General features: G+C 39.2%; 1 protein-coding gene across 1 annotated transcript in view; it reads right to left on the bottom strand.

The window, feature by feature from the left end:
• Positions 1 to 24,661, bottom strand: part of FIG4 (FIG4 phosphoinositide 5-phosphatase) — a 1,077,570-nt gene that overhangs the window by 659,825 nt on the left and 393,084 nt on the right. The window contains exons 10-11 of the mRNA XM_053710848.1: positions 16,030 to 16,192; positions 15,574 to 15,671 (exon numbers count right to left, since the gene is read on the bottom strand). Of these exons, the coding sequence (XP_053566823.1) occupies positions 15,574 to 15,671; positions 16,030 to 16,192 (261 nt within the window). The remainder of the gene's footprint in view (positions 1 to 15,573; positions 15,672 to 16,029; positions 16,193 to 24,661) is intronic.

Here is a 24,661-nt window from a genome sequence, read left to right as displayed (position 1 = left end):
CTTACATTGCCACTTGAACATTGCTTTTTGTTTACCTTCCTTTGCGAAGGATGTTTTTTTTTTTTTAAAGTAAATTTTTATTGAGGTATTCAACACGTACAATAATAAACTCATGTACATTAGATAACATTATACCAATTTTTACAATGTGAGGGTTTTTTAACAAGGAAAGGTTAGAGCAACAGAGATGGTATAGTACAAAGTAAAGTTACAACCTCTTTTTACATAAAATTTTTAGAAATGAAAGTTGTGTCCAAATATTGAACATGCAAAACCAACAATAACCAATAAACAAAGAATATCTTGATGCAGTCATGGGCTTACAATGATAAGTTTTAGTGGGTATGGTATATGCTGTATGTAGGTGAATACATATGCTAAATGTGCATGTGTATAGCTGGATGTTAATAGAAAGGACTTGTGAATACAATAAAATGCAACATTTGAAGGAGGCGCACCGAATATGAGAATAAGACAGGAGCAAAGATTTAGTAGAAGGGTGGGGGGAGAAGGAGAGAGAGAAAAAAAAGATAAGAGATTAAAAAGTCAAGGGGTCTATTTGGCCCTTCTTCAATTACAGGTTCTGGGAAATTTAATTCTCCTCCATAATTCCCAAGCTTGACAATGTAAGGTAACCTTGATATTTACGGTGAAGATGGGACTTTCCATTACTTCTAGGTAGTCCATGGTTTTGGTGATATCATGCCAGCTAGGAAGATTGGTTTGTTTCCAAAGATGGGCAATAGCAAGTTTAACAGCTGTCAGTAAATAGATGCTGAGGAGGCCCACAGGGGAGAGAGGAGACCCCACGTCCAAGTGGAATAATACTTTCTATGGTCTCGACCAAAGGGCCGGGGCCACATCAGTGCACCTGTGAGAGAGCATAGTCCGTAGGGGCTGCAGGGTAGGACATTCCCACCACACGTGTGCTGGCGAGCCTATTTGGCCACATCCTCTCCAGCAGAGCGGAGAGTTTAGGGGAGATATTTTAAAAAGTCTCCACTGAGTCATGTGCCATTGCATGCATATCTTGAGGTACAGTTCTAGTAATGTGACGCAATGAAGAGCTCGTTTATTTACTAACATAGCTCTAGACCATTCTTCTGGAGTAGCTTGAAACAGCAGATCTCTTTCCCACAAATTTATGTAGGCCGACTTAAGATAAGTGGGAGGGTTGAGGATATCTTGGTAAGATATTGACAGGGCTTTAGGAATTATTTTGGCTGTACGCCATCTTTGTTCCCAACCTGTAGGGGCTCGCAAATGGAGGATCGTGAATCCCCACGATTGTAGAAGGCTTTTTAGTCTCCAGAAATCGAACTGCAACAATTGAGAAGGCTGAAATGTGGAGCGGAAATTTGCGAGGGTCATTAGTTGTCTATTAGGGAATAGATCTTGCATGCTAATGATTCCATGAGAGTGCCATATTGAGGGGTGCGAATCTTGAAGGGCACAAAGTAGGCCTGAAAGCGTATGGATCGGGGAAGGGTGAGGGGCTATTTGGGGAGCGAGTTTTATCCCAAAATTGTAAGGCTGAAAGAACAATGAAGTTTTGAATATCAAGAGAGGCCCTAATGTGCTTAGGGATCCAAAACATACGAAGGATGTTTTAAACTCTACAATAAAGTTTTCCTCATTGATTCCCGTGACATTGAGTGCACCTCTTCTTTTGTGCTGTTTCCATAATTGATAAAGCCTGATAGGTGGGAAGGAGAGGACAATATGTATTTGAAAATAGTTTGAGCCGATGGATAAAACAATGACAGAATTAAAGGTCCTTAGCATCCTTACTGATGCGACCAAAAGTTTATAACATCATCGTCAATGTTGAATCCATCTGGTCTCCTGGTCTTCAAATTGAAGATCCAAAAAGCATCTTTATAGAAAAGCTTACTTGTTCTGTCTCCTCCACGAACTAAGGGTCAAACTTGATCCTCGTCATGGGTGTAGATAAAATGTCTGAGTAAATCAGAACACTCTATACCATTTTCAATGTTCTTTAAATGCTTCCTGATCCTACTGCGTGCCTCCCTGGTAGTACACCCGACATATTGTTTTTTACATTGGATACAAACAATCATGTAAACAACAAAAGTGGAGCGACAGTTGGTATAGGCATTAATATCATATACCCTCTGGGTAACATATGATTGAAACTGTTTGGATATTAATGAGTGTCTACAGGATATACAGTTCCCAAAGTGGCATTTGAAGTGGCCCTTAACATCCAACCAACTGTTACCACTTCTGGGAGTAGAACGGAGCAGGCCAGGAGACAAAACATTTCCAAAGTGCAGCCTCTCCTTAAAACAAAGTTGCATCCATCTGCTATGAGGTCTTTCAAGCTATCCTCCACTGTTAGAATCAGAAGATGGGTCTTGATGATATTACAGATTTGATCAAACTGGGCACTATATTTAGTTATAAAAGTGGGCTTTGAGCTCACATAGAGAGTATTCCTTATATTAGCCTCTCAGTCTAGAAGCATCTGATCCCTATCCATACGGTTAACTTCTAGTAATGCTCTGCTGACTACTTTTTTGGAATAGCCTCTATCCATAAGTTGAGTCACCAATGCCTCACTCTCCCTTACATAATCACTGTCATTTGTGCAATTTCTATTAACACAAATTAACTGCCATTTAGCCACACCAAATCCAGTATGCCTGGGGTGGTTGCTACGGGCATGGAGTATGGCATTAGAGGCAATAGGGTTACGATAGAGGGTAGTCCTAATACTGCATGTCTCCACATCACCTATCAGCAGGAGATCCATATAAGGTATAGAAGAAACATGGTGGGCATATGTAAACTGCAGATTTACTTTATTTGTATTCAAGTAACTGACAAAATCAATTAGTTTGTGTTGACCCCCTGTCCATATGAACAGGAGGTCATCAATGTACCTCTTATACATCTGAATGCTATGCCTATATGGATTTATGTCCCCAAAAACGTAGGCTACCTCCCACCAACCCATGAACAGGTTGGCGTAGGCTGGGGCAAATTTAGCCCCCATGGCTGTACCACGTTTCTGGAGAAAGAAATCCCCTAAAAAGTTAAAGAAATTGTGAGAAAGAAGTAAGTCCAATGACCTTACAATAAAACCCTTAAGTGTATCGTTGTAATTACTAAGGGTATCCAACATATAGGAAATGGATTCCAAACCGCTAGAATGTGGAATGGCAGAATAGAGCACTACTACATCAACAGTAAGCCACTCAAACTTGTCCCCCAGGAAGTATGTTGGAGGCATTTAAGAAGGTGCTTTGTATTCCTCAAATAAGAGGGGAGTTTATAGACAAGGGGTTGAAGTAATGATTCAACCCAACATGACATATTTTCAAAGAGGGACCCTATCCCCACCACAATAGCAATTGACCTAACATTCACCTTCTCCGAGGACTTATGAACCAGAAGTACTCTATTTTTTTATTTTATTTTTTTTTTATATAATTTTTTTATTGAGGCATAAATACATGACAACAAATAAATTACATAAAGGTAGAGAAATTACATCAATCGCTATATCTTCTTATAAAGGTCAATGTGTTGCATGTCAAGAATAGTAAACATAGATTGAAAATAAGCCTCAGGTTTTCCATTTTTGTAGCTAATAAACTAGAACATTTTCAAACAACATTTTGAGTCAAAACAATTTTAGTACTATCGACTTGTTATATACAGTGCATATTTAACAACAAAACTACCCTTGAGATTTATTTGTACACTATATGATCTGCTTACACTCCTATTACTACATTTTTCACATGTCTCACAAAGTAAATTCTCTTTTGAAGAAAAACTAGTGAAGTATACTTGTGTACTTATAAAAAGTACATATCAAACCAAGGGTAATTATAGTGTATGGTTTATACTCTGTTTTATATAGCTTTACACTGCTGTGAAAAAAAATACATGAATATAAAAGAAGGAAATATAGAGCTTAGGTATTATAGAGTATATTGTTATTAAATGCGGTCATTCTCAAGGGAAACCGCCAAATAAGTGCCTGGTCTAAATCATAGAGAACCAGAACACTATATAGGGGTGGGAGGGTAGGAGACCAACCAATTTATATTTTGTAAATATTCTTGTAAGCTCAGGGGGGGAGGTGTAGGGGTGAAGTCGCAGAAGGTGGGGCTCTAGTGTGAAATGGAGAAAGATAAGTTCAAGAGCGGGTTGGTAAGGAAATATATCACCATTGGAACCGTATGTTAAGCTGGCTCATGCAGTATCTCCCCTCAGGGATTGTTGCCACCACTGGGCACAGACAGATAGGGGATAGTGGATATGACCCGCTCACAAATGGAGAACGGGAAAGGGTGAGGGGAGACACAATTGGCGGAGAAATATTCTGGGAGCTGATGGTCCTATAGACTCTCAAACAGGGGATATTGTATTAGATACACACCTATGTATAGGCATAAACATAACACACACATACTTGGATTTGTCCCACAGAGCCATGTTGCAACCAAGTTAGCACCAAATCATATCGTTTGGGTATGGGCCCTATACCCAAACGTCTTGTTGTTTACTTTATACAAGAAAGCAATGAACAGGAGATTTCAGACATACTATTCATGATTAACAAGCAGATCAGACAGATATGTGACCAATCTGTAGAGCTAACCTTTAGGATAAATTATTATTAACAAAAACATGCAAAACTGCAGTAAAACCCTATTAAGCAATTATATGAACATTGTGTGTTAACCCAGTACCTGAGCTGCTTTAGATATAATACACAATAAACCAGTAAAATCGGTATCAGTATAGCTGACATTTCATAACTATTAGACATTTACAATGGCTCATATATGAAGCGACTAACATTTCACAAGTTAAAGCAAGTATAGTAGGAACTGCTTCATAGTGTGTGAAAAACGTATTAAGGACTAGGGGAAAATGTAAATATTTGAGAGAACTCCTAAGCCACTTACCAGAAGAGGCAATAATTTTATCTAAAGGCTAATTTAGTATATATGGAGCACAGTGACATAAGAGTAGAAGATTAGTGGGGAGCCATCTTAGCATTAATTAAGCTATGAGTCAACCTTTCAATAGTATGTAATAACAGCCTTCAAAAGAGAGCATATCCCGTAGGAACTGTAATTCATAGAGCCACTGAAGGTAAATTAGAGAGGGTGAATACAGGGTTCTGTTTGAAAAAAATCATAAAGATGGTATGCCTTTGTCGTACTAATAGTTAGATAATTAGCTGAGTCAAGGGGGATATATACTAAAAAAATGGGTAGAGATATCCAACTCCTTTGCGTACACAAAAATAAATAGTGTATGTGGGTATACCCCAATTGTGGCCTTTGTCTAGGAGCTAAGGAATATTGGAGCATTAGTAAGCTATGGCTAAATAATATCATACACATTCACAAGAGGGTTATTTAGTAAACGTAGATGCGTTTCCAACATAAATGAACTGATAGCAGATTATAGAACATGTGTACAACAGTCATGTTTAACTTCACGGCATGGCTTCATATATCGCCAGTAGTTGCAAACCCCAGGTCAGCTAGATGTTGGCACAGAGTCCGGTAAAGGAATTGTTTGAAATAAAGTGAAATAAAGTGAGTTACAATAGTCATATCAGCAGTAGCGTCTTTTTTTTTTTTTTTCCTTAGCAGAAACATAAAGAACGGACTGCAACATTAGTACTGTTCCCAATTGCTTAAAAGCACGGAAAATTAACCAACTCCTATCCTCTGAGGCTTCTGCAGATAATCTTGATCACTCAGAAGGGGACAACTCGATTGCATGTTCCTCGGTATCAAAAGACAGCCTGCCCATACATAAAAGCGGTAGCTCACTCTCGCATTCATTTTCAAATCATTTAGGGTAGGACCACATTGATTTCTCCCCTCCACCGACCACCACTCACAGCCTCTGTGTGGGGACAGAAGATAATCACCGCTGCTCAGCGGAGCTACGACTCCACAGACCTCCCGGACCAGGGAGAGGGTAGGTGAAGGAAGAAAATCTCTATGTTGCATGCCTGGGCTAGGGTCTGGTATGGGCGTGATTCCGATAGGAATCTTCAATATGGTGACCCCCTGCACATTCTCAGACTTAGAAATACCTGAGGTGGTAACTGCAACCTGCAATAGCTGGGTGCTTTGCATAGGGAAGACCTCATCCTCCTGAGCAAAACAGTCGCAGCCGCACCCAGACAGGGAAGGCCCAGGATAGCCGCAAAGAACATCCTCACTGTGGCCCTGTACCATCTCAGAGTGTTCCAAATGCACTCCAGACAGCGGCACCCGGTCAAATGCCCCTGCAAGTGCATTCAGTAACCTGGAGAAGTGGCCATCAATAAGATCCATGGCTTCTTTTTCCCACGAGGATAACGCCATCTTGGTATTCATAATGGTTTACTCGTTGTAAGATTTCTCTTGAAAACAGATGCTAAAAGGCTGTTGTATAATCCCAAACTCGTGCTTTATAAGTTTATATACGTGAGAATCATCTCCAAATAATTTTGATCTACAAAATTAGGTATATAAATCTCTTTTTCCAATATTCAGAGCTGGGAGCACATTAAAGATGCGGCCATCCACTTCAGTTGCTAACTCCACCCCCCCAGAAGTACTCTATTTTTGATCAGAGGAATCTTCAGTCATTCGTTCCTTATTCTGGTGAAAAGGGACGGAAACGGTTAAAGGTCTTGGATTTACCCTTAGATTTTTTATCCTGAGGTAAAAAGGCCCCTTTACCTCTGGTAACAATAGAAATAATAGAAGACATACTTTTGACATTCATTTTCATAATATCAAAAACAGCATCACAAATAAAAGTAATTAGTATTCTTAAGTAAACTTAAAAGATTGCCACAAACAGGATCCTCAAAACACTGTTCAGAAAGACTGGATAACCAATATGTTGAAGCAGCAGCCACATCAGCTATTGAAATGGCTGGCCTTAGTAAATAACCTGCTTGAAAAAAAAGCCAGTCTGTGAAAGGATTCTAACTTTCTGTCTAGAGGGTCTTTAAAAGAAGTGCTATCTTCCAAAGGAATACTGGATATGGCAAAGGATATAACTTTTTAAAACCTTGCATAAGGGTTAAATGAATTTCCAGGCTTACACCAGAAACAGCATCAGTAATAGGAAAAACTTCAGGTAGTTTAACAACAGTCTTAAAAACTGAATTTAAATGATTACAAGGTTCATCATCAGAAGCTTTAGGATTTTTATCCCCTAAAGTAATCAAAACTTCATTTAAAATAGAACAAATACGTTCCACATTAAACAAACACGAGGAAATAGAAGGCTCAATATCAGATGAAGATTCCTCATCAGCAGAAAAGACTTTACCCTTTAAGACATAACAGTATCCCTGGCCCCAGGGCGCATAGTACTGGTGGAAGAAGAAACCTGTATTGACCTTAAATGCTTTTATGCAGGCGGGGAGCAGCCATAGCTTCAGATACTGCTGCTGTAATTAACTTTCTCATTTTAGGTTAGAGTTCCTCAGCTTTCTCCTGTAATGAAGAAACAGAAGGAGCATTATTACCCATAGAAAAAAAACATTAGATTGGTCTTATTGTATGAGCTGAGGAAGGTACTTCAGCTTTACCTGAGGAAGGTACTTCAGCTATCTTACAGTAAGCACACCTATTGGTAGAAAGGTGATCAGGGTCTCAGTTTCTGGGGAAGAAATAGGAAGAGAATCAGAAGGCTCCATTATAGCATTAAATAATGCATAAAGCACTATAACCCCCTAACATAAGCTATTGAGGAATGGAAAAACCTACCCCCTCCCAGGTAGCTTAAGTAATATAGTATGCAAAACCGAACAATCAAAATATAAAAAGGGACAGAAGGTATACAACATCCAACTTAGAGGAACGTGCACTAAATCAATTGACCGCTATAAGGGAAAACGCACCCCAAAACCCGACGTTCAAAGAGATTGCGCTAGAGAAGCAAAAAATACCCCTAATAGAAACCTAACCAGATGTGTGCAAACCCGGTGCACACGAACCCAAAGGCAGAAGCGCTAAAAACAAAACTATGCGCCCACAAACGAACAAAGGGAATAGCAATGAATTATTCTGTTCCAGGGCCATATATAAAGGATAATATATATATATATATATATATATATATATATATATATATATATATATATATATATATATATATATATAATATACATCTTCCAGCTTAACCCACCAAATGCCGACAGCCTGGGTGCAAAGATATGGCAAAATACAGGAACAGACGTATGCACTCACAGGACTTTTTTCAAACTTTTAATGTGGAACGTTTTCGGGGTATTATAACCCCATCATCAGCATACAACAGTGACAATAATCAAACATTTTATAGTGTTTTACAAACAAAGTGTACCAATCACAAACCTCACATCTCCCCCAGCTTTCGCGGCAAGATTATCGGCAGTGGAACGCATAATGCGTTCCACAGTCTTGGCTAATAACGGAAGTTTGAAACGTCACTTCCGGTTTAGTGCAAATTACAAATTTTATGCATTTAAACAACAAATCTAAAAAAAAACTCAAAAAAACCTGATTAGCTTCCAGGTTATATCCACCCTGTGTTGGTGTGGAGTGATGAGTGCTTAAAACAATCAACATTATTAATACACTCAATTTCTCGTGTCAAACTGTGTGGTGTATGTGTACATTGTTATGACAACCGTTGCCATGGAGACAACAATAGACAGCTGCTCAAATGCATACATACATTTAAAGTGAATAACACAGACTGTATATATTTAAAAATTTAAAACGGGATATGATAAATACCTAATCCCTAAGGTGGAACATATCGAAGGAAATTAAAATCAAAATCAAATTGGATTACATTGTTGTACCATTAATAGCCCATCCCCAATATTTATAATGTGTTAATGGATAACTCTAAACTTCGTTGTAGAATTACAAGTGATGAATATGAGCTGGGATAAGGCTGAACCAACTACAAACACTGAGATAAATGGGAGGGCTGATGTGACTGATCTAAACCTATGTATGCAGTTCACACCTCTGTCTACCTTGAGACCAAATGTGATATCTCCGTCCATCCATTATATCAATATTGTATCTAAGGATAAATACTTTGTAAGATGGATGATACATATATATAGTATCAATGTATAAATATATTCATAGACTTAACGGCAGATACGCTACCTAAGAAACTGGACAGGTTATGTCAGTCAATAAATATATTAGTTAGATCGAGGATAGGCATGTTACCTATCCAATATATCTAATAGGTGTTGGGTAGCTACCATCTAGGTATAAATTGTGGGGTTCATTTAAGGATATATGTCTAACCCACATCAGGATCGCATATCTATGATAGATAGTGTTAATCACACTTAATACTTGCTATCGATTGATAAATATTTTTCAAACATAACAAAGAATTGTGAATTTAAGATAAAGACTACATGCAACAATTATTGTCATATATTTCACACAAAGTTCCATATTGCCTAGACTATTAAGCTTTAGGTGCAGATGTGAGTAATTAACACAGGTAGGCCAGGCTTCCACATTATGTATTGGAATCAAAAATGATCCCAACCCACAGTGCTGAGAGAACAATGCGGGGAACCCCCTACAAAAAGAGGGGACACCGCGAAGTGCAACTCAGAGCCACCATGCCACCCCGGTTGTACCCCAAGTCGGTAGCACACTACAATAGATTTTTAAAGTCTGGCATAGTATTCAGGCCACCAGGTATGATAGTCCCTAGGCGGAACATCCACTGTGCTTCACATTTCAGAAGCTGTTTGTTGCGGTCTCCATCTCGTTCCAGCGGAGGTATATGATCTATCAATATGTAACGTATCGAGGAGACCGAATGTCCCTCATTCGCGCAATGTCGCGCCACAGGTTGTTCAGAAGTTCCTTCCTTGATGGCCGTCCTTATGGCATGTCGATGATTAGCCATCCTTTCACGTAATGTTCCTGACGTCTTGCCAACATAGAACCTCGAGCATGGGCAAAACAGAAGATACACTACGTGCGTCGTAGTGCATGTTATGGAGTGTCTAATCTTGAAAGACCGGTTAGTATGTGGATGGTGGAAAACCTTTGTGCCAATAAGGCCACTTAATGTAGTGCAACCTAAACATCGGTATGATCCCCTGATGTTTCTTTTAGTGCCGGTGTCGTAACTTGCTTTAGGATCTGTTCTCATTAACAGATCTTTGAGGTTGGTGCCTCTCTTGAAGCCCACCATGGGACTTAAGTTATGGGTGAACGTAAGCTTTGGGTCTGAAGACATAATGGGCCAGTGTTGGTGTAGAATCCTGCCAGTGCCCTTCGTTGCAGGAGTAAATGTGGTGGACATAATCAATTTGTCTGCAGTATCCCGTTTAGGTTTTGGTTGTATCAGTTCCGCTTGTGTCAAGGTGGATACAGCTTCCACGGAATCTTGAATCACAGATGCCTTGTACCCTCTCGAGCGGAACCTCTCACCCACTCCAATCAGTTGGGAGACCCCTGTTGCAGTATTTGAATTATTTCTCATAGTTCTTATACATTGTGACTTGACAATACCCTTCAACAGTGCAGGGGGATGACAGCTGTCTGCCCTAAGTAACGAATTCCGATCAGTTGGCTTATGATACAGCGTGGTCCCCAGTTTATCTATGTCTTTAAAGACTGTCAAATCCAAAAAATTGATGGATTGTTCATCCACCGTCATTTTCAATTTTACATTGTCTGTACAGTTATTGTAACGATTGTACTGTGTTAATTACTCACATCTGCACCTAAAGCTTAATAGTCTAGGCAATATGGAACTTTGTGTGAAATATATGATATATATATATATATATAATACTTGTTGCATGTAGTCTTTATCTTAAATTCACAATTCTTCGTTATGTTTGAAAAATATTTATCAATCGATAGCAAGTATTAAGTGTGATTAACACTATCTATCATAGATATGCGATCCTGATGTGGGTTAGATATATATCCTTAAATGAACCCCACAATTTATACCTGGATGGTAGCTACCCAACACCTATTAGATATATTGGATAGGTAACATGCCTATCCTCGATCTAACTAATATATTTATTGACTGACATAACCTGTCCAGTTTCTTAGGTAGCGTATCTGCCGTTAAGTCTATGAATACATTTATACATTGATACTATATATATGTATCATCCATCTTACAAAGTATTTATCCTTAGATACAATATTGATATAATGGATGGACGGAGATATCACATTTGGTCTCAAGGTAGACAGAGGTGTGAACTGCATACATAGGTTTAGATCAGTCACATCAGCCCTCCCATTTATCTCAGTGTTTGTAGTTGATTCAGCCTTATCCCAGCTCATATTCATCACTTGTAATTCTACAACAAAGTTTAGAGTTATCCATTAACACATTATAAATATTGGGGATGGGCTATTAATGGTACAACAATGTAATCCAATTTGATTTTGATTTTAATTTCCTTTGATATGTTCCACCTTAGGGATTAGGTATTTATCATATCCCGTTTTAAATTTTTAAATATATACAGTCTGTGTTATTCACTTTAAATGTATGTATGCATTTGAGCAGCTGTCTATTGTTGTCTCCATGGCAACGGTTGTCATAACAATGTACACATACACCACACAGTTTGACACGAGAAATCGAGTGTATTAATAATGTTGATTGTTTTAAGCACTCATCACTCCACACCAACACAGGGTGGATATAACCTGGAAGCTAATCAGGTTTTTTTGAGTTTTTTTTTAGATTTGTTGTTTAAATGCATAAAATTTGTAATTTGCACTAAACCGGAAGTGACGTTTCAAACTTCCGTTATTAGCCAAGACTGTGGAACGCATTATGCGTTCCACTGCCGATAATCTTGCCGCGAAAGCTGGGGGAGATGTGAGGTTTGTGATTGGTACACTTTGTTTGTAAAACACTATAAAATGTTTGATTATTGTCACTGTTGTATGCTGATGATGGGGTTATAACACCCCGAAAACGTTCCACATTAAAAGTTTGAAAAAAGTCCTGTGAGTGCATACGTCTGTTCCTATATATATATATATATATATATATATATATATATATATATATATATATATATATATATATATATATATATATATATATAAAACTATAACATATAGTGCCCATAACTTTGCCATAGAGTGTCTATGCTATAACAATAAAAAATAATACTTACCAGCAGACACTCGTCTACCATCTAAATAGCAGACAGCCAAACCAGTACTGAAACATATAAGTAGAGGTTATGAAATTGGAGTATATTGTAGATTCATAAAGGGAGGCAAAAGACAAGTCCTGTGACTGATTATGGAGAGTTTATGAAGAAATTCCCATGAGGTGAATAAAAGAATCATCAATAATACCCCAAATACATCCCTCTGACAAGCACTGCACACTGAGGTGGGCATCAAAATACACCAAAAACCACTCTATCTGAAGAAACTCATGTGCATCTTCATTCTTCATCCAGAAAAGACTGAGGTGTGAGGTGGGAGGAGTTATTTAGAGCTCTTGGGGTTTGGGAATCTTTGCCTCCTTCAAGTGGTAGGGAAGGTAATTCCCAGGAGTAATTGATTGTGGACTCTCATCACCTGTATGAAAGAAATAAGGCTGTGAAGTAGCAGCTATGCCAGACAATGTGATTATGCCAGGTCGTATCAGTTCATGGAAGATTTTTTTTTCAATTCACACAGTTTATTTTGCAGGTGTAACATGAACAATATTGTGTGTGTTCATTAACCACTGTTGTTTTCGTGTTTCATTCTGTATGAAACTGTGTTACAAAATACTCTAGATATCCCAGTTACACTGAACAAAATAAAAAGAATGATAGCTACGAACTCAATACCCTCTAGCCCTGATGTAAAGGAAATTGAACATTTAAATAAAATATTATATGTAGAGAGAAGTCGCACATTGTATCTTTGCTTTGACTATAAATAATTCGGACTTGTTTCCTGGCAATGTTTTTATACTTCTATCAATTCATCTATTACTAACTGTGAATCCCTTGGTGGTCTCCTGGATTGTTAACAAGAATAAATAATGTAATAACTTCTCATGTGTTCATGGTAGTCTACATTTCTGTTCTTGGTGCTGAATTGTCATCTATGGAAGAAAAGCAATTTGCAGAATAAAGTGGTAAAAAAAAAAAATAGCATCTATGTGATAATTAAAATGCGCCCGTCTTCCAGCTTTTATGCAGTGAAACATCAAGGGATCAATAAGCCAAATTTATGTTAACAAGGAGAAATACACTCAGCATATCTGAGATACAGTATAAAAGGATTTTTTCTTTTTTATTTATAGATTCCATTTTCAAAGGCCAACTCCGAATGGAAGGCTTCAGCTCACCAGGCTTTGACATGTGAATTGTTAAAGGGACAGTCAACACCAGAATTTTAGTTTTTTTTAAAAGATAGATAATCCCTTAATTACCCATTCCTTAGTTTTGCATAACCAACACAGTTATAATAATACACGTTTTACCTCTGTGATAACCTTGTATCTAAGCCTTTGCAGACTGCCCCCTTATTTCAGTTATTTTGACAGACTTGCATTTTAGCCAATCAGTGCTCACTCCTCGGTAAATTCACGTGCATGAGCTCAATGTTTTCTATATGAAACACACAAACTAATGCCCTCTAGTGGTGAAAAACCGTCAAATGCAGAGGTTGCCTTAAAGGTCTAAGAAATTAGCATATGAACCTCCTAGATTTAGCTTTCAACTAAGAATACCAAGAGAGCAAAGCAAAATTGGTGATAAAAGTAAATTGGAAAGTTGTTTAAAATGACATGCTCTATTTGAATCATGAAAGGTTTTTTTTAGACTTGACTGTGCCTTTAAGTGCTTTTTTTTAACTTCACAATTGTAGTGTAGATAAAAATGAATTATTTTATAGAGCAATCACATCAGGATTCCAACATTACTAGCAGTTTAAATGTATGATTTCCTATTAAGCACAATTCTGTACTGTATTATGAGACCATTTATTTCTAATTAATGTTTTAAACGCCTATTTTTCATTGATATTTTTAAAGGTCAATGATTCTTGCAATCATGTGCACAGCATAAGTAATCATGCAGTGCCTGTACACTCACGTTTTCTTAACAATAGTTTTTTTGGGGGGGAGGGGGAGGGCATTGTGAATGTGCCAAGTAAAGGCTGGCAGGTGATATCAGTGGGCATAATATGTGTATATTGTTCATGGATTAGTCAACATACCATAAGTAATGTTTATAATGTACATCATCACCTATTACAAATGAAATGCTGCTTGTATATAAGACATTTGAGCTTATTACAAGCCTTCAGAATTCCTGTATAAAGGTTTTTCCATGACATTCTGCAGAGTTTTTCATTATGAAATGATTACAAACCATTTGAACACCATGTGATACTCATTTATCACATGACTTCCAGAATCATTTATGATACAGTAATATCCCTTTAACATACATGGAGACAATTTAAAGCAGCATTCCAATCTAGCAGAAACATTTTCCAGCAGCATTTTCACAGGATTTTTTGGACTTAATTATATACCATTAACCCATGTTGGCCTATTTTATGGGCATAACGAGAAGCACGGCTTTTGTCAGTGTCTTTACTGATGCTGGTAAAAGGAAATAAAAGAGTACGGATAAAATGTTCTAATGTGTTACAACATTTTATTATTCCACTATTGCATATTGCAGATTAAACAAATAGGGCTAGATCACAAGTAGAGCGCTATTTATCTCTCCTGCGCTAACTCTGCTAGAAGCTTTTTGTGCCAAAGGGTGGGTACACTGCATTTTGCATTCCAATCTCCTGTATTCAATTCTAATTTTTGCTGCTAAAAAATAAAAAATAATAAAGTGTTTTTTTCTTGATGATAAAAGTACAGTAAAGTCCAAATAAAACTTCAATGAACTGGATAGAACATACATTTTTTAAACAACGTTCCAATTTTTTTCTGTTATCAATTTTGCTTAGTTCTCTTGGTATCTTTTGTTAAAGAGCAATCTTAGGTGAGCTCAGGAGCATGCATTTGTCTCTAGCCATCTGGCAGTGATGTTTGCAACAATGTTTATAGCAATGTTAAACATAGATACAAACACTGCTGCCATACAATGCTAAAGACACGTGCACACTCCTGAACTCATATCAGTCTACCTAGCTTTGCTCTTCAAGAAAAGATTTCAAGATAACAAGGCAAATTTCTTAAACTAAATTGGAAGGTTGTTTTAAATCACGTGCTCTATCTGAATCATAAAAGTTTAATTTTGACTCTACCATCCCTACTCAATTTTAATTCAAGTTCATATAGCCCCTTCAAAACAGTAAATGACTAATAAAGTTTATTGAGAGAGAAAAAAAAATGCTATTTTAGTTAGGTAAGTGCCTACCAATTCCTCAAGCCTTTGAAAAAAAACTCATATAGTGAAAGGAAGCACCAGTTTGACAGATCTAATTAAATAGCTTAATCCTGATAAAAAAAATAAAAAAAAAAAGCAAGAAAACTATTTTATCCTTATTTACAGAAACATAAAAGGTAACTTACCTTCACAAGGTTCAGAATGATAATGGGTGACCCGAATCTCTGAAGCATTTGGTCAAAATGAAAAGCAGCAGCATATGCAAATGGATCTGCCTGGTCCACTGACAGAAATAAAGACAATAAATGATACATTTTCATTAATAAATAACTTATCGAAGTAACCGTTTATGAAAATGCATAAATTCCTCCTTTTTATCAAGAGTTAGTTAAGGTTTTCTGCCATCTTTGCAAAAGATCCAGTTTGTTAACACAGTACCTCACTAATTTCTCTTCTGTTTTTCCTTTTGTTAGAAAGTTCTAACACCTACCACTGGCATTCTACAAAAAGAACTCCAATACGTTAATAATAATCATACTGATAATAATCATCCTAATTCAGCAGTGCTAAAACATAAAAAAAATTAATAAATGCTTCTTAAAAAAGAAAGAAAGAAAGAACAAGAAACAGCATGTTCTCACGTGTAATTGGTGGCTTGGGCATCATTGTTGAGATATCCTGGGACCAGTATAAAGGAACCGAGCCTCGTACTTGTACATACGATGAATAACTTCCAGCAGTGAAAGACATGACAGAGGCATCATGCACAATTTGTTCTGTTTCCACTTCATTGGCCACATCTCCCTAAGGCAAAATAAAGAGGGAGGCTGTATTTTGGATGACAGACAAATTAGGGGGATTGTGTTATGGAAAGGTCCATAACAATCCATAGGAAGAAGAGAGAAGGATTTTCAACATGCAAATGCCATGATAGAAGCCAATAAGTAATTTATAATTTACATATTGTACACTGATAATAAGGGCTTGAAATTTCCACTAATTCTCTAGTCCTGAACAAGGATGAAATTGCAGTAGATGAGTAAAACATTTTTACTTCTTCCTATTTTTTTCATAAGGTGTTCAGAGTCCATGAGCCATTACTCCTGGGATTCAACTCCAGGCCCCTAAGAGGGAGAAAAGATTCCCAAAGCTCTAACAGTACATAATCTTTCTCATCTCTCTGGTATTCGTGTCTTATCTTTGCATCTACAGGAAGAAGATGAAGAATTATTTGTTGCAAAGGGTCCTAAGACCAATCTGAGGCCCAGTTTCCCCCCAGTGAGCTGCTAGTGAGAAACAGAGGAGAGGTTGGAGTATTGGGCATTGATATAATCAATCCAAGCCTGCCACAGGTATCGCGGGACCGGACCCTTATCCTCCTAGGTTGTCGATATAATGCTCACATAGATCCTTTGTTGTGATGTACACAACACTGGATGGGCTCTCTACCAGAAGCAGTCTATTTCTGTCTCTGGTAACCACCGTAGAGTGGGTGCATCTCTAGGTAAGTGAACAAAACATAATTTATGCTTACCAGATAAATTCCTTTCCTTCCAGATAGGGAGAGTCCACGGCTTCATTCCTTACTGTTGGGAAATACAACACCTGGCCACCAGGAGGAGGCAAAGACACCCCAGCCAAAGGTTTAAATATACCTCTCACTTCCTCATTACCCCAGTCATTCTGCAGAGGGAACAAGGAAAAGTAGGAGAAATATCAGGGTATAAATGGTGCCAGAAGAAGATAAATAATAGGGGCCGTCCTTAAACAAGGAAAAAGTGGGGGGGGACTTAGACTCTCCCTATCCGTAAGGAAAGGAATTTATCTGGTAAGCAAAAAACAAAATTTATGCTTACCTGATAAATTTCTTTCTCTTGTGGTGTATCCAGTCCACGGGTTCATCCATTACTTGTGGGATATTCTCCTTCCCAACAGGAAGCTGCAAGAGGACACCCACAGCAGAGCTGTCTATATAGCTCCTCCCCTAACCCCCACCTCCAGTCATTCGACTGAAGACAAGTAAGAAAAAGGAGAAACTATAGGGTGCAGTGGTGACTGTAGTTTAAAAAATAAAAACACCTGCCTTAAAGTGACAGGGCGGGCCGTGGACTGGATACACCACAAGAGAAAGAAATTTATCAGGTAACCATAAATTTTGTTTTCTCTTGTAAGGTGTATCCAGTCCACGGGTTCATCCATTACTTGTGGGATACCAATACCAAAGCTTTAGGACACGGATGAAGGGAGGGACAAGGCAGGCACTTAAACGGAAGGCAACACTGCCTGTAAGACCTTTCTCCCAAAAATAGCCTCCGAGGAAGCAAAAGTATCAAATTTGTAGAATTTAGAAAAAGTATGAAGCGAAGACCAAGTTGCCGCCTTACAAATCTGTTCAACAGAGGCCTCATATTTAAAAGCCCATGTGGAAGCTACCGCTCTAGTAGAATGAGCTGTAATTCTTTCAGGAGGCTGCTGGCCAGCAGTCTCATAAGCTAAACGGATTATGCTTCTCAGCCAAAAAGAAAGAGAAGTTGCCGAAGCCTTTTAGCCTCTCCTCTTTCCAGAGTAGACAACAAACAATGCAGATGTTTGACGAAAATTCTTAGTAGCTTGTAAATAAAACTTTAAAGCACAAACCACGTCAAGATTGTGTAACAGACGTTCCTTCTTTGAAGAAGGATTAGGACACAGTGACGGAACAACAATTTCCTGATTGATATTCTTATTAGATACTACCTTAGGAAGAAACCCAGGTTTAGTACCCAAAACTACCTTATCTGCATGGAAGATCAGATAAGGGGAATCACACTGTAAGGCAGATAACTCTGAAACTCTTCAAGCCGAAGAGATAGCCACTAAGAACAGAACTTTCCAAGATAAAAGCTTGATATCTATGGAATGCAAAGGTTCAAACGGAACCCCTTGAAGAACTTTAAGAACTAAATTTAAACTCCATGGCGGAGCAACAGGTTTAAACACAGGCCTGATTCTAACCAAAGCCTGACAAAACGCCTGAACGTCTGGAACATCAGCCAGACGCTTGTGCAAAAGAATAGACAGAGCAGAAATCTGTCCCTTTAAGGAACTAGCCGATAATCCCTTTTCCAATCCATCTTGGAGAAAATATAATATCCTAGGAATCCTGACCTTACTCCACAAGTAACCCTTGTATTCACACCAATGAAGATATTTACACCATATCTTATGATATATTTTCCTGGTGACAGGCTTTCGAGCCTGAATCAAGGTATCAATGACCGACTCAGAGAAACCACGTTTTGATAAAATCAAGCGTTCAATCTCCAAGCAGTCAGACGCAGAGAAATTAGATTTGGATGTTTGAATGGAAGGTCCTGCCTCAGCGGCAGAGTCCATGGTGGAAAGGATGACATGTCCACCAGATCTGCATACCAAGTCCTGCGTGGCCACGCAGGTGCTATCAAAATCACAGAAGCTCTCTCCTGCTTGATCTTGGCAATCAGACGAGGGAGGAGAGGGAATGGTGGAAACACATAAGCCAGGCTGAAGGACCAGGGCACTGCTAGAGCATCTATCAGCGTTGCCTGGGGATCCCTTGACATGGACCCGTAACGAGGAAGCTTTGCGTTCTGACGAGATGCCATCAGATCCAGTTCTGGTTTGCCCCATAGTTGAATCAACTGGGCAAATACCTCCGGATGGAGCTCCCACTCCCCCGGATGAAAAGTCTGACGACTTAGAAAGTCCACCTCCCAGTTCTCTACTCCTGGGATATGGATAGCTGAGAGATGTCAAGAGTGAACCTCTGCCCAAAGAATTATCTTGGAAACCTCCATCATTGCCAAGGGACTCATTGTTCCCCCCTGATGGTTGATATAGGCTACAGTCGTGATATTGTCCGACTGAAATCTGATGAATCTGACCGCAGCTAGCTGAGGCCAAGCCTGAAGAGCATTGAATATCGCTCTTAGCTCCAGAATGTTTATCGGAAGGAGAGCCTCCTCCGGAGTCCACGAACCCTGAGCCTTCAGGGAATTCCAGACTGCGCCCCAGCCCAGAAGGCTGGCATCTGTCGTCACTATAGTCCACTCTGGCCTGCGGAAACTCATTCCCCTGGACAGACAGATGGACCTGAGATAACCACCAGAGAAGAGAATCCCTGGTCTCTTGATCCAGATTAACAGAGGAGACAAATCTGTGTAGTCCCCATCCCACTGATTGAGCATGCAAAGTTGCAGTGGTCTGAGATGTAGGCGGGCAAACGGAACTATGTCCATTGCCACTACCATCAGGCCGATCATTTCCATACACTGAGCCACAGACGGCAGATAAGTGGAATGAAGAGCACGGCAAGAAGTTAGAAGCTTTGATATCCTGACCTCTGTCAGAAAATTTTTAATTTCTACTGAATCTATCAGAGTTCCTAGGAAGGAAACTCTTGTAAGAGGGGAGAGTGAACTCTTTTCTCTGTTCACCTTCCACCCGTGAGACCTCAGAAAGGCCAGAACAATGTCCGTATGGGACTTGGCGATTTGAAAAGTCGACGCCTGGATCAGGATGTCGTCTAGGTAAGGAGCCACCGTTATGCCTCGCGGCCTTAGAACTGCCAGCAGAGACCCTAGAACCTTCGTAAAGATTCTTGGCGCCGTGGCTAATCCGAAGGGAAGAGCCACAAACTGGTAATGCCTGTCTAGGAAGGCAAACCTGAGGAACTGATGATGATCTCTGTGAATCGGAATGTGGAGATAAGCATCCTTTAAGTCCACGGTAGTCATATATTGACCCTCCTGGATCATAGGAAGGATGGTTCGGATTGTCTCCATCTTGAAAGATGGGACCCTGAGAAATTTGTTTAGGATCTTGAGATCCAAGATTGGTCTGAACGTTCCCTCTTTTTTGGGAACTATAAACAGGTTTGAATAGAAACCCTGCCCCTGTTCCTCCCTTGGAACTGGGTGGATCACTCCCATAACCAGTAGGTCTTGAACGCAACGTAAGAATGCCTCTCTCTTTATCTGGTTTGCAGATAGTTGTGAGAGGTCAAATCTCCCCTTTGGAGATAAACCTTAGAATTCCAGAAAATATCCCTGGGAAACAATCTCTAATGCCCAGGGATCCTGGACGTCTCTTGCCCAAGCCTGAGCGAAGAGAGAAAGTCTGCCCCCTACTAGATCCGGTCCCGGATCGGGGGCTACTCCTTCATGCTGTCTTAGAGGCAGCAGCAGGTTTTTTGGCCTGCTTCCCTTTGTTCCAAGCCTGGTTAGGTCTCCAGACTGGAAAAGGGGAATGGACCGATCGCTACAAATAGGGCCTTACGCTTACTAACAATATAGCCTCCTAGTAGGCTAACCGGAAAAAGATAATAGTTAAAGTGAGAGTGAGCGCTAAGTAGCTTAAAAGGCTAGATATAATAACACAATTTAATGTAAAAGTTATACATAAACAATTAAAATTATATGCATGGATCCATGTCTGACTTATCTAAAAGCTGAGATGTACAAAGTAGTTAAAAAATTCTCTGAGAGTTAAGGTATACAGTGTGTTCAAAACGGGACAATCCTAAAATAAGTATAGTATACTTAAGACAAGACTAAAAACAATAATGGTAAGTGTCATTAAAAAGTCCAGAAAAAATCAAAAATATCAAAAATGTGTCCAAAGGCTAACTGTGAGAGTTCGTGTGAATCCGTGGGTGTATCCTCCAACGTGACTTGCAAAACTGTGTCGTGAAGTTTAGTCAATTGTAGATGATATGAAAGGTTTAAAAAAGATGATCCAAACTCCAATTGAAATAAGTGAAAAAAATAGGGAATAGCTTAAAACACACTTTAAAAATCAATATGAATATGATCCAATGTGATAAAGTCAAATGTGAAAAATGTGAAAAATGGGTGGAGCAATCCAAAAAATTAGAAAGTGATGTTGATCCTTTAAACACTACACAAAACCGCTGATAGCGTTTTTGTGTAGTGTTTAAAGGATCAACATGCCTCAGTCTGAAATAAAACTGCGCATCTAGAGAGCAAAACTAGGCCCCTCCCACCATGTACTGGATGTCAGAGGGGCCTTAAGAAAATACTCCTAGGAGTATCTGACTAGCCATGTGGAAAACTAGGCCCCAAATAAAGACTTATCTCCCTCAGAGAAAAAACGTTCTATCTATGAAACCTGTAAACGTTTTGTCACTAAGTAAAATGAGTATTAACATGAGTATTACCCTGTTTTGTAAGCATGATCCCAGTCGCTGTTAAATCACTGCATCAGGCTTACCTCCATTACACAAGGCTGTGTCAGTATTTTCTAGAACTGATCATCTCTCTAGAAATAAAAATACTGAACATACCTCAAAGCAGGAAATCTGCAGACCGTTCCCCCAACTGAAGTTTTCCCATACTCTTCAGTTATGTTATGTGTGAGAACAGCAATGGACCTTAGTTACAAACCGCTAAGATCATCAACCTCCAGGCAGAATTCTTCTTCTAATTTCTGCCTGAGAGAAAAACAGTACAACGCCGGTACCGTTTAAAAATAACAAACTTTTGATTGAAGGTAAAACTACACTAAGTCACCACATATCTCTTGATACTTCCTATCTTGTCGAGAGCTGCAAGAGAATGACTGGAGGTGGGGGTTAGGGGAGGAGCTATATAGACAGCTCTGCTGTGGGTGTCCTCTTGCAGCTTCCTGTTGGGAAAGAGAATATCCCACAAGTAATGGATGAACCCGTGGACTGGATACACCTTACAAGAGAAATTATGTTTTCCTTCCTAAGATAGGGAGAGTCCATGGCTTCATTCCTTACTGTTGGGAAAAAGCTCCAGAAGACACTGAATGAATAACGGGAGGGAACAAAAAGGAAGAGGCGGATCCCATTTTGAGGGCACCGCAGCCTTCAAAACTTTTCTCCCGAAAGCTGCTTCAGCCGAAGCAAAAACATCAAACTAGTAAAAATTAGAAAAAGTAGGTAAGGAGGACCAGGTAACCGCCTTACAAATCTGATCCATAGAGGCCTCGTTCTTAAAGGCCCAAGAGGAAGCCACAGCTCTAGTGGAATGAGCCGTTATCCTCTCAGGAGGACGATGTCCCACTGTCTTGTAAGCTAAGCGGATGACACTCCTTAACCAAAAAGAAAGGTAAGGCGAAGTAGCCTTCTGCCCCTTACGCTTCCCGAATAGACAACAAAGAGGAAGATTGTCTAAACTCCCTTACTTAGTAGCCTGAAGAAAGAACTTCAAGGTGGGAACCACATCCAAATGGTGAAGTAAGCGTTCCTTCGATGAAAAGGATTAGGACACAAGGAAGGAACCACAATCTCTTGATTGATGTTGCGATCTGACACAACCTTAGGAAGAAAACCTAATTTAGTACATAAAACTGCCTTATCTGCATGAAAAATCAGATAAGGGAACTCACATTGCAAAGCAAAGATCTCAGAAACTCTGCACGCAGAGGCAATAGCCATTAAAAAGAGAACATTCCAAGATAACAATTTAATGTCAACGCAATGCAGATGCTTAAACGGAGCTTGTCGCAAAATACGAACAACAAGATTTAGGCTCCAATGAGGAGTCTCAGATCTAAACACAGGCCTGATCCTAATCAGAGCCTTAACAAAGGACTGCATGTCTGGAAGCTCAGCCAGCCTCTTGTGCAATAAAACCGACAGGGCCAAAACTGTCCTCTCAGGGAACTAGCAGAAAGGCCCTTCTCCAGTCCATCCTGGAGAAAATATAAGATCCTGGCAACCTTATCTCTGTGCCAGGAAAAACCACATTCTTCACAGCAGAATAAGTAGGTCCTCCACCCTTTGTGGCAGATACACCAAGTAACTGGTTTACGAGCATGAATAAGAGTATCAATGCCACTCTTTGCTAAGACTAAGTGTTCAATCTCCATCTTATCGTGACGAAAGGCAAAGAATGACTGGGGTAATGAGGAGTTGGGAGGGAAATTTAAGCCTTTGGCAGGGGTGTCTTTGCCTCTTCCTGGTGGCCAGGTGTTGTATTTTCCAACAGTAAGGAATGAAGGAAATACATGAATTTACAAAGCCTGCAGGCTATTAGCAGGTACACTATTCATGAGAAACATCATAGCCAGGGGACTCAGTGACATTTAGACATTACCACCTTACACTATATACTTTATTCATACAGTCTACCAGTTTATGGGAGACCTTTTATTTGGATTTTAAAATCCTCTTACAGAAATGTTTTGTTTTTTTTGTTAAACAAAAACTGCACTTTATTCATTTTCTGCATGGCTGTGCTGCTATCCTTAAGATTTTCCTTGCAAATAAATGCTTCTTGAAAGTTTAGCACAATTTATTTTTTTCTTAATTAATTACTGCATGCAGGGGGTATGTTTTTATTTTTTATTGAAAAGCCTTTTTTTCCATACATCATAAAATTATATTGTACAATGATAATTAATATATTTGATTTAAAAAGAGAGAACACAGAGGCGGCAAACATGGCCTAGTACAGCCAGAAATCAAAAATATGAAATCCACACATGTGACAATTGAATACTCACAAACGAACTATGATTATGGAGAAAACACGAAACGCATCAGTGACGTCACTCGGGCCGAGGTTGTAGCCTCAACTTTTTAACATAGCAGTAGCAGCTTACTTGTTTGTGGTCTTTTGGAGCATTTTTAATTTTTTGAATAAAGAACCCCTTTTACACTTACCAGTCTGAGCCAGTCTGGCAATTTGTTGTAACTAATTTATCGTTCATTGAGGGCTCCCATTGGGTACCTGGAGCGGTGTTAAAGAAAGGGGAGGTACCGTATTACAGCATACAGGCTGTAGGGATACAAAGCCATCCGGAAGGACATGGAGTTTACTAGTAGCCAACGCACGCTATTGATTTGAGAACATATCTGAATGTTCTGGCGACAGCTCACCATTACAACTGAATCTGCTAACAACCACTACCTAGGATCACGCTTGACTCCTGAAGTGTACCAGTGAGCTGGACCACTGAGAGGCTCCAGTCTGCTCCACTAGCACCAAAGGGTGCAGCTCGTTTGTAAGTATTCAATTGTCACATGTGTGGATTTCATATTTCTGATTTCTGGCTGTACTAGGCCATGTTTGGCGCCTCTGTGTTCTCTCTTTTTTCAGTTACCCCTCTACCAGGAAGACCATCCTAAGACCGAGAGCTGCCTACTGTTTTTTCTTTGGACACACTATTGATTGGGACTTCACACTTTCATCATTTATTGGACATTTTTTTGTGGTATAAATTATCTACACTTGTTACTAATAATCCTTTTAGGCACTATATTAG

Source organism: Bombina bombina, chromosome 4 (assembly GCF_027579735.1).
Source record: "Bombina bombina isolate aBomBom1 chromosome 4, aBomBom1.pri, whole genome shotgun sequence".
In the NCBI taxonomy this organism is placed as follows: domain Eukaryota; kingdom Metazoa; phylum Chordata; class Amphibia; order Anura; family Bombinatoridae; genus Bombina; species Bombina bombina.
The sequence above is the reverse complement of the archived record's forward strand: the minus strand, read 5'-3'. Positions and strand labels throughout refer to the sequence as shown.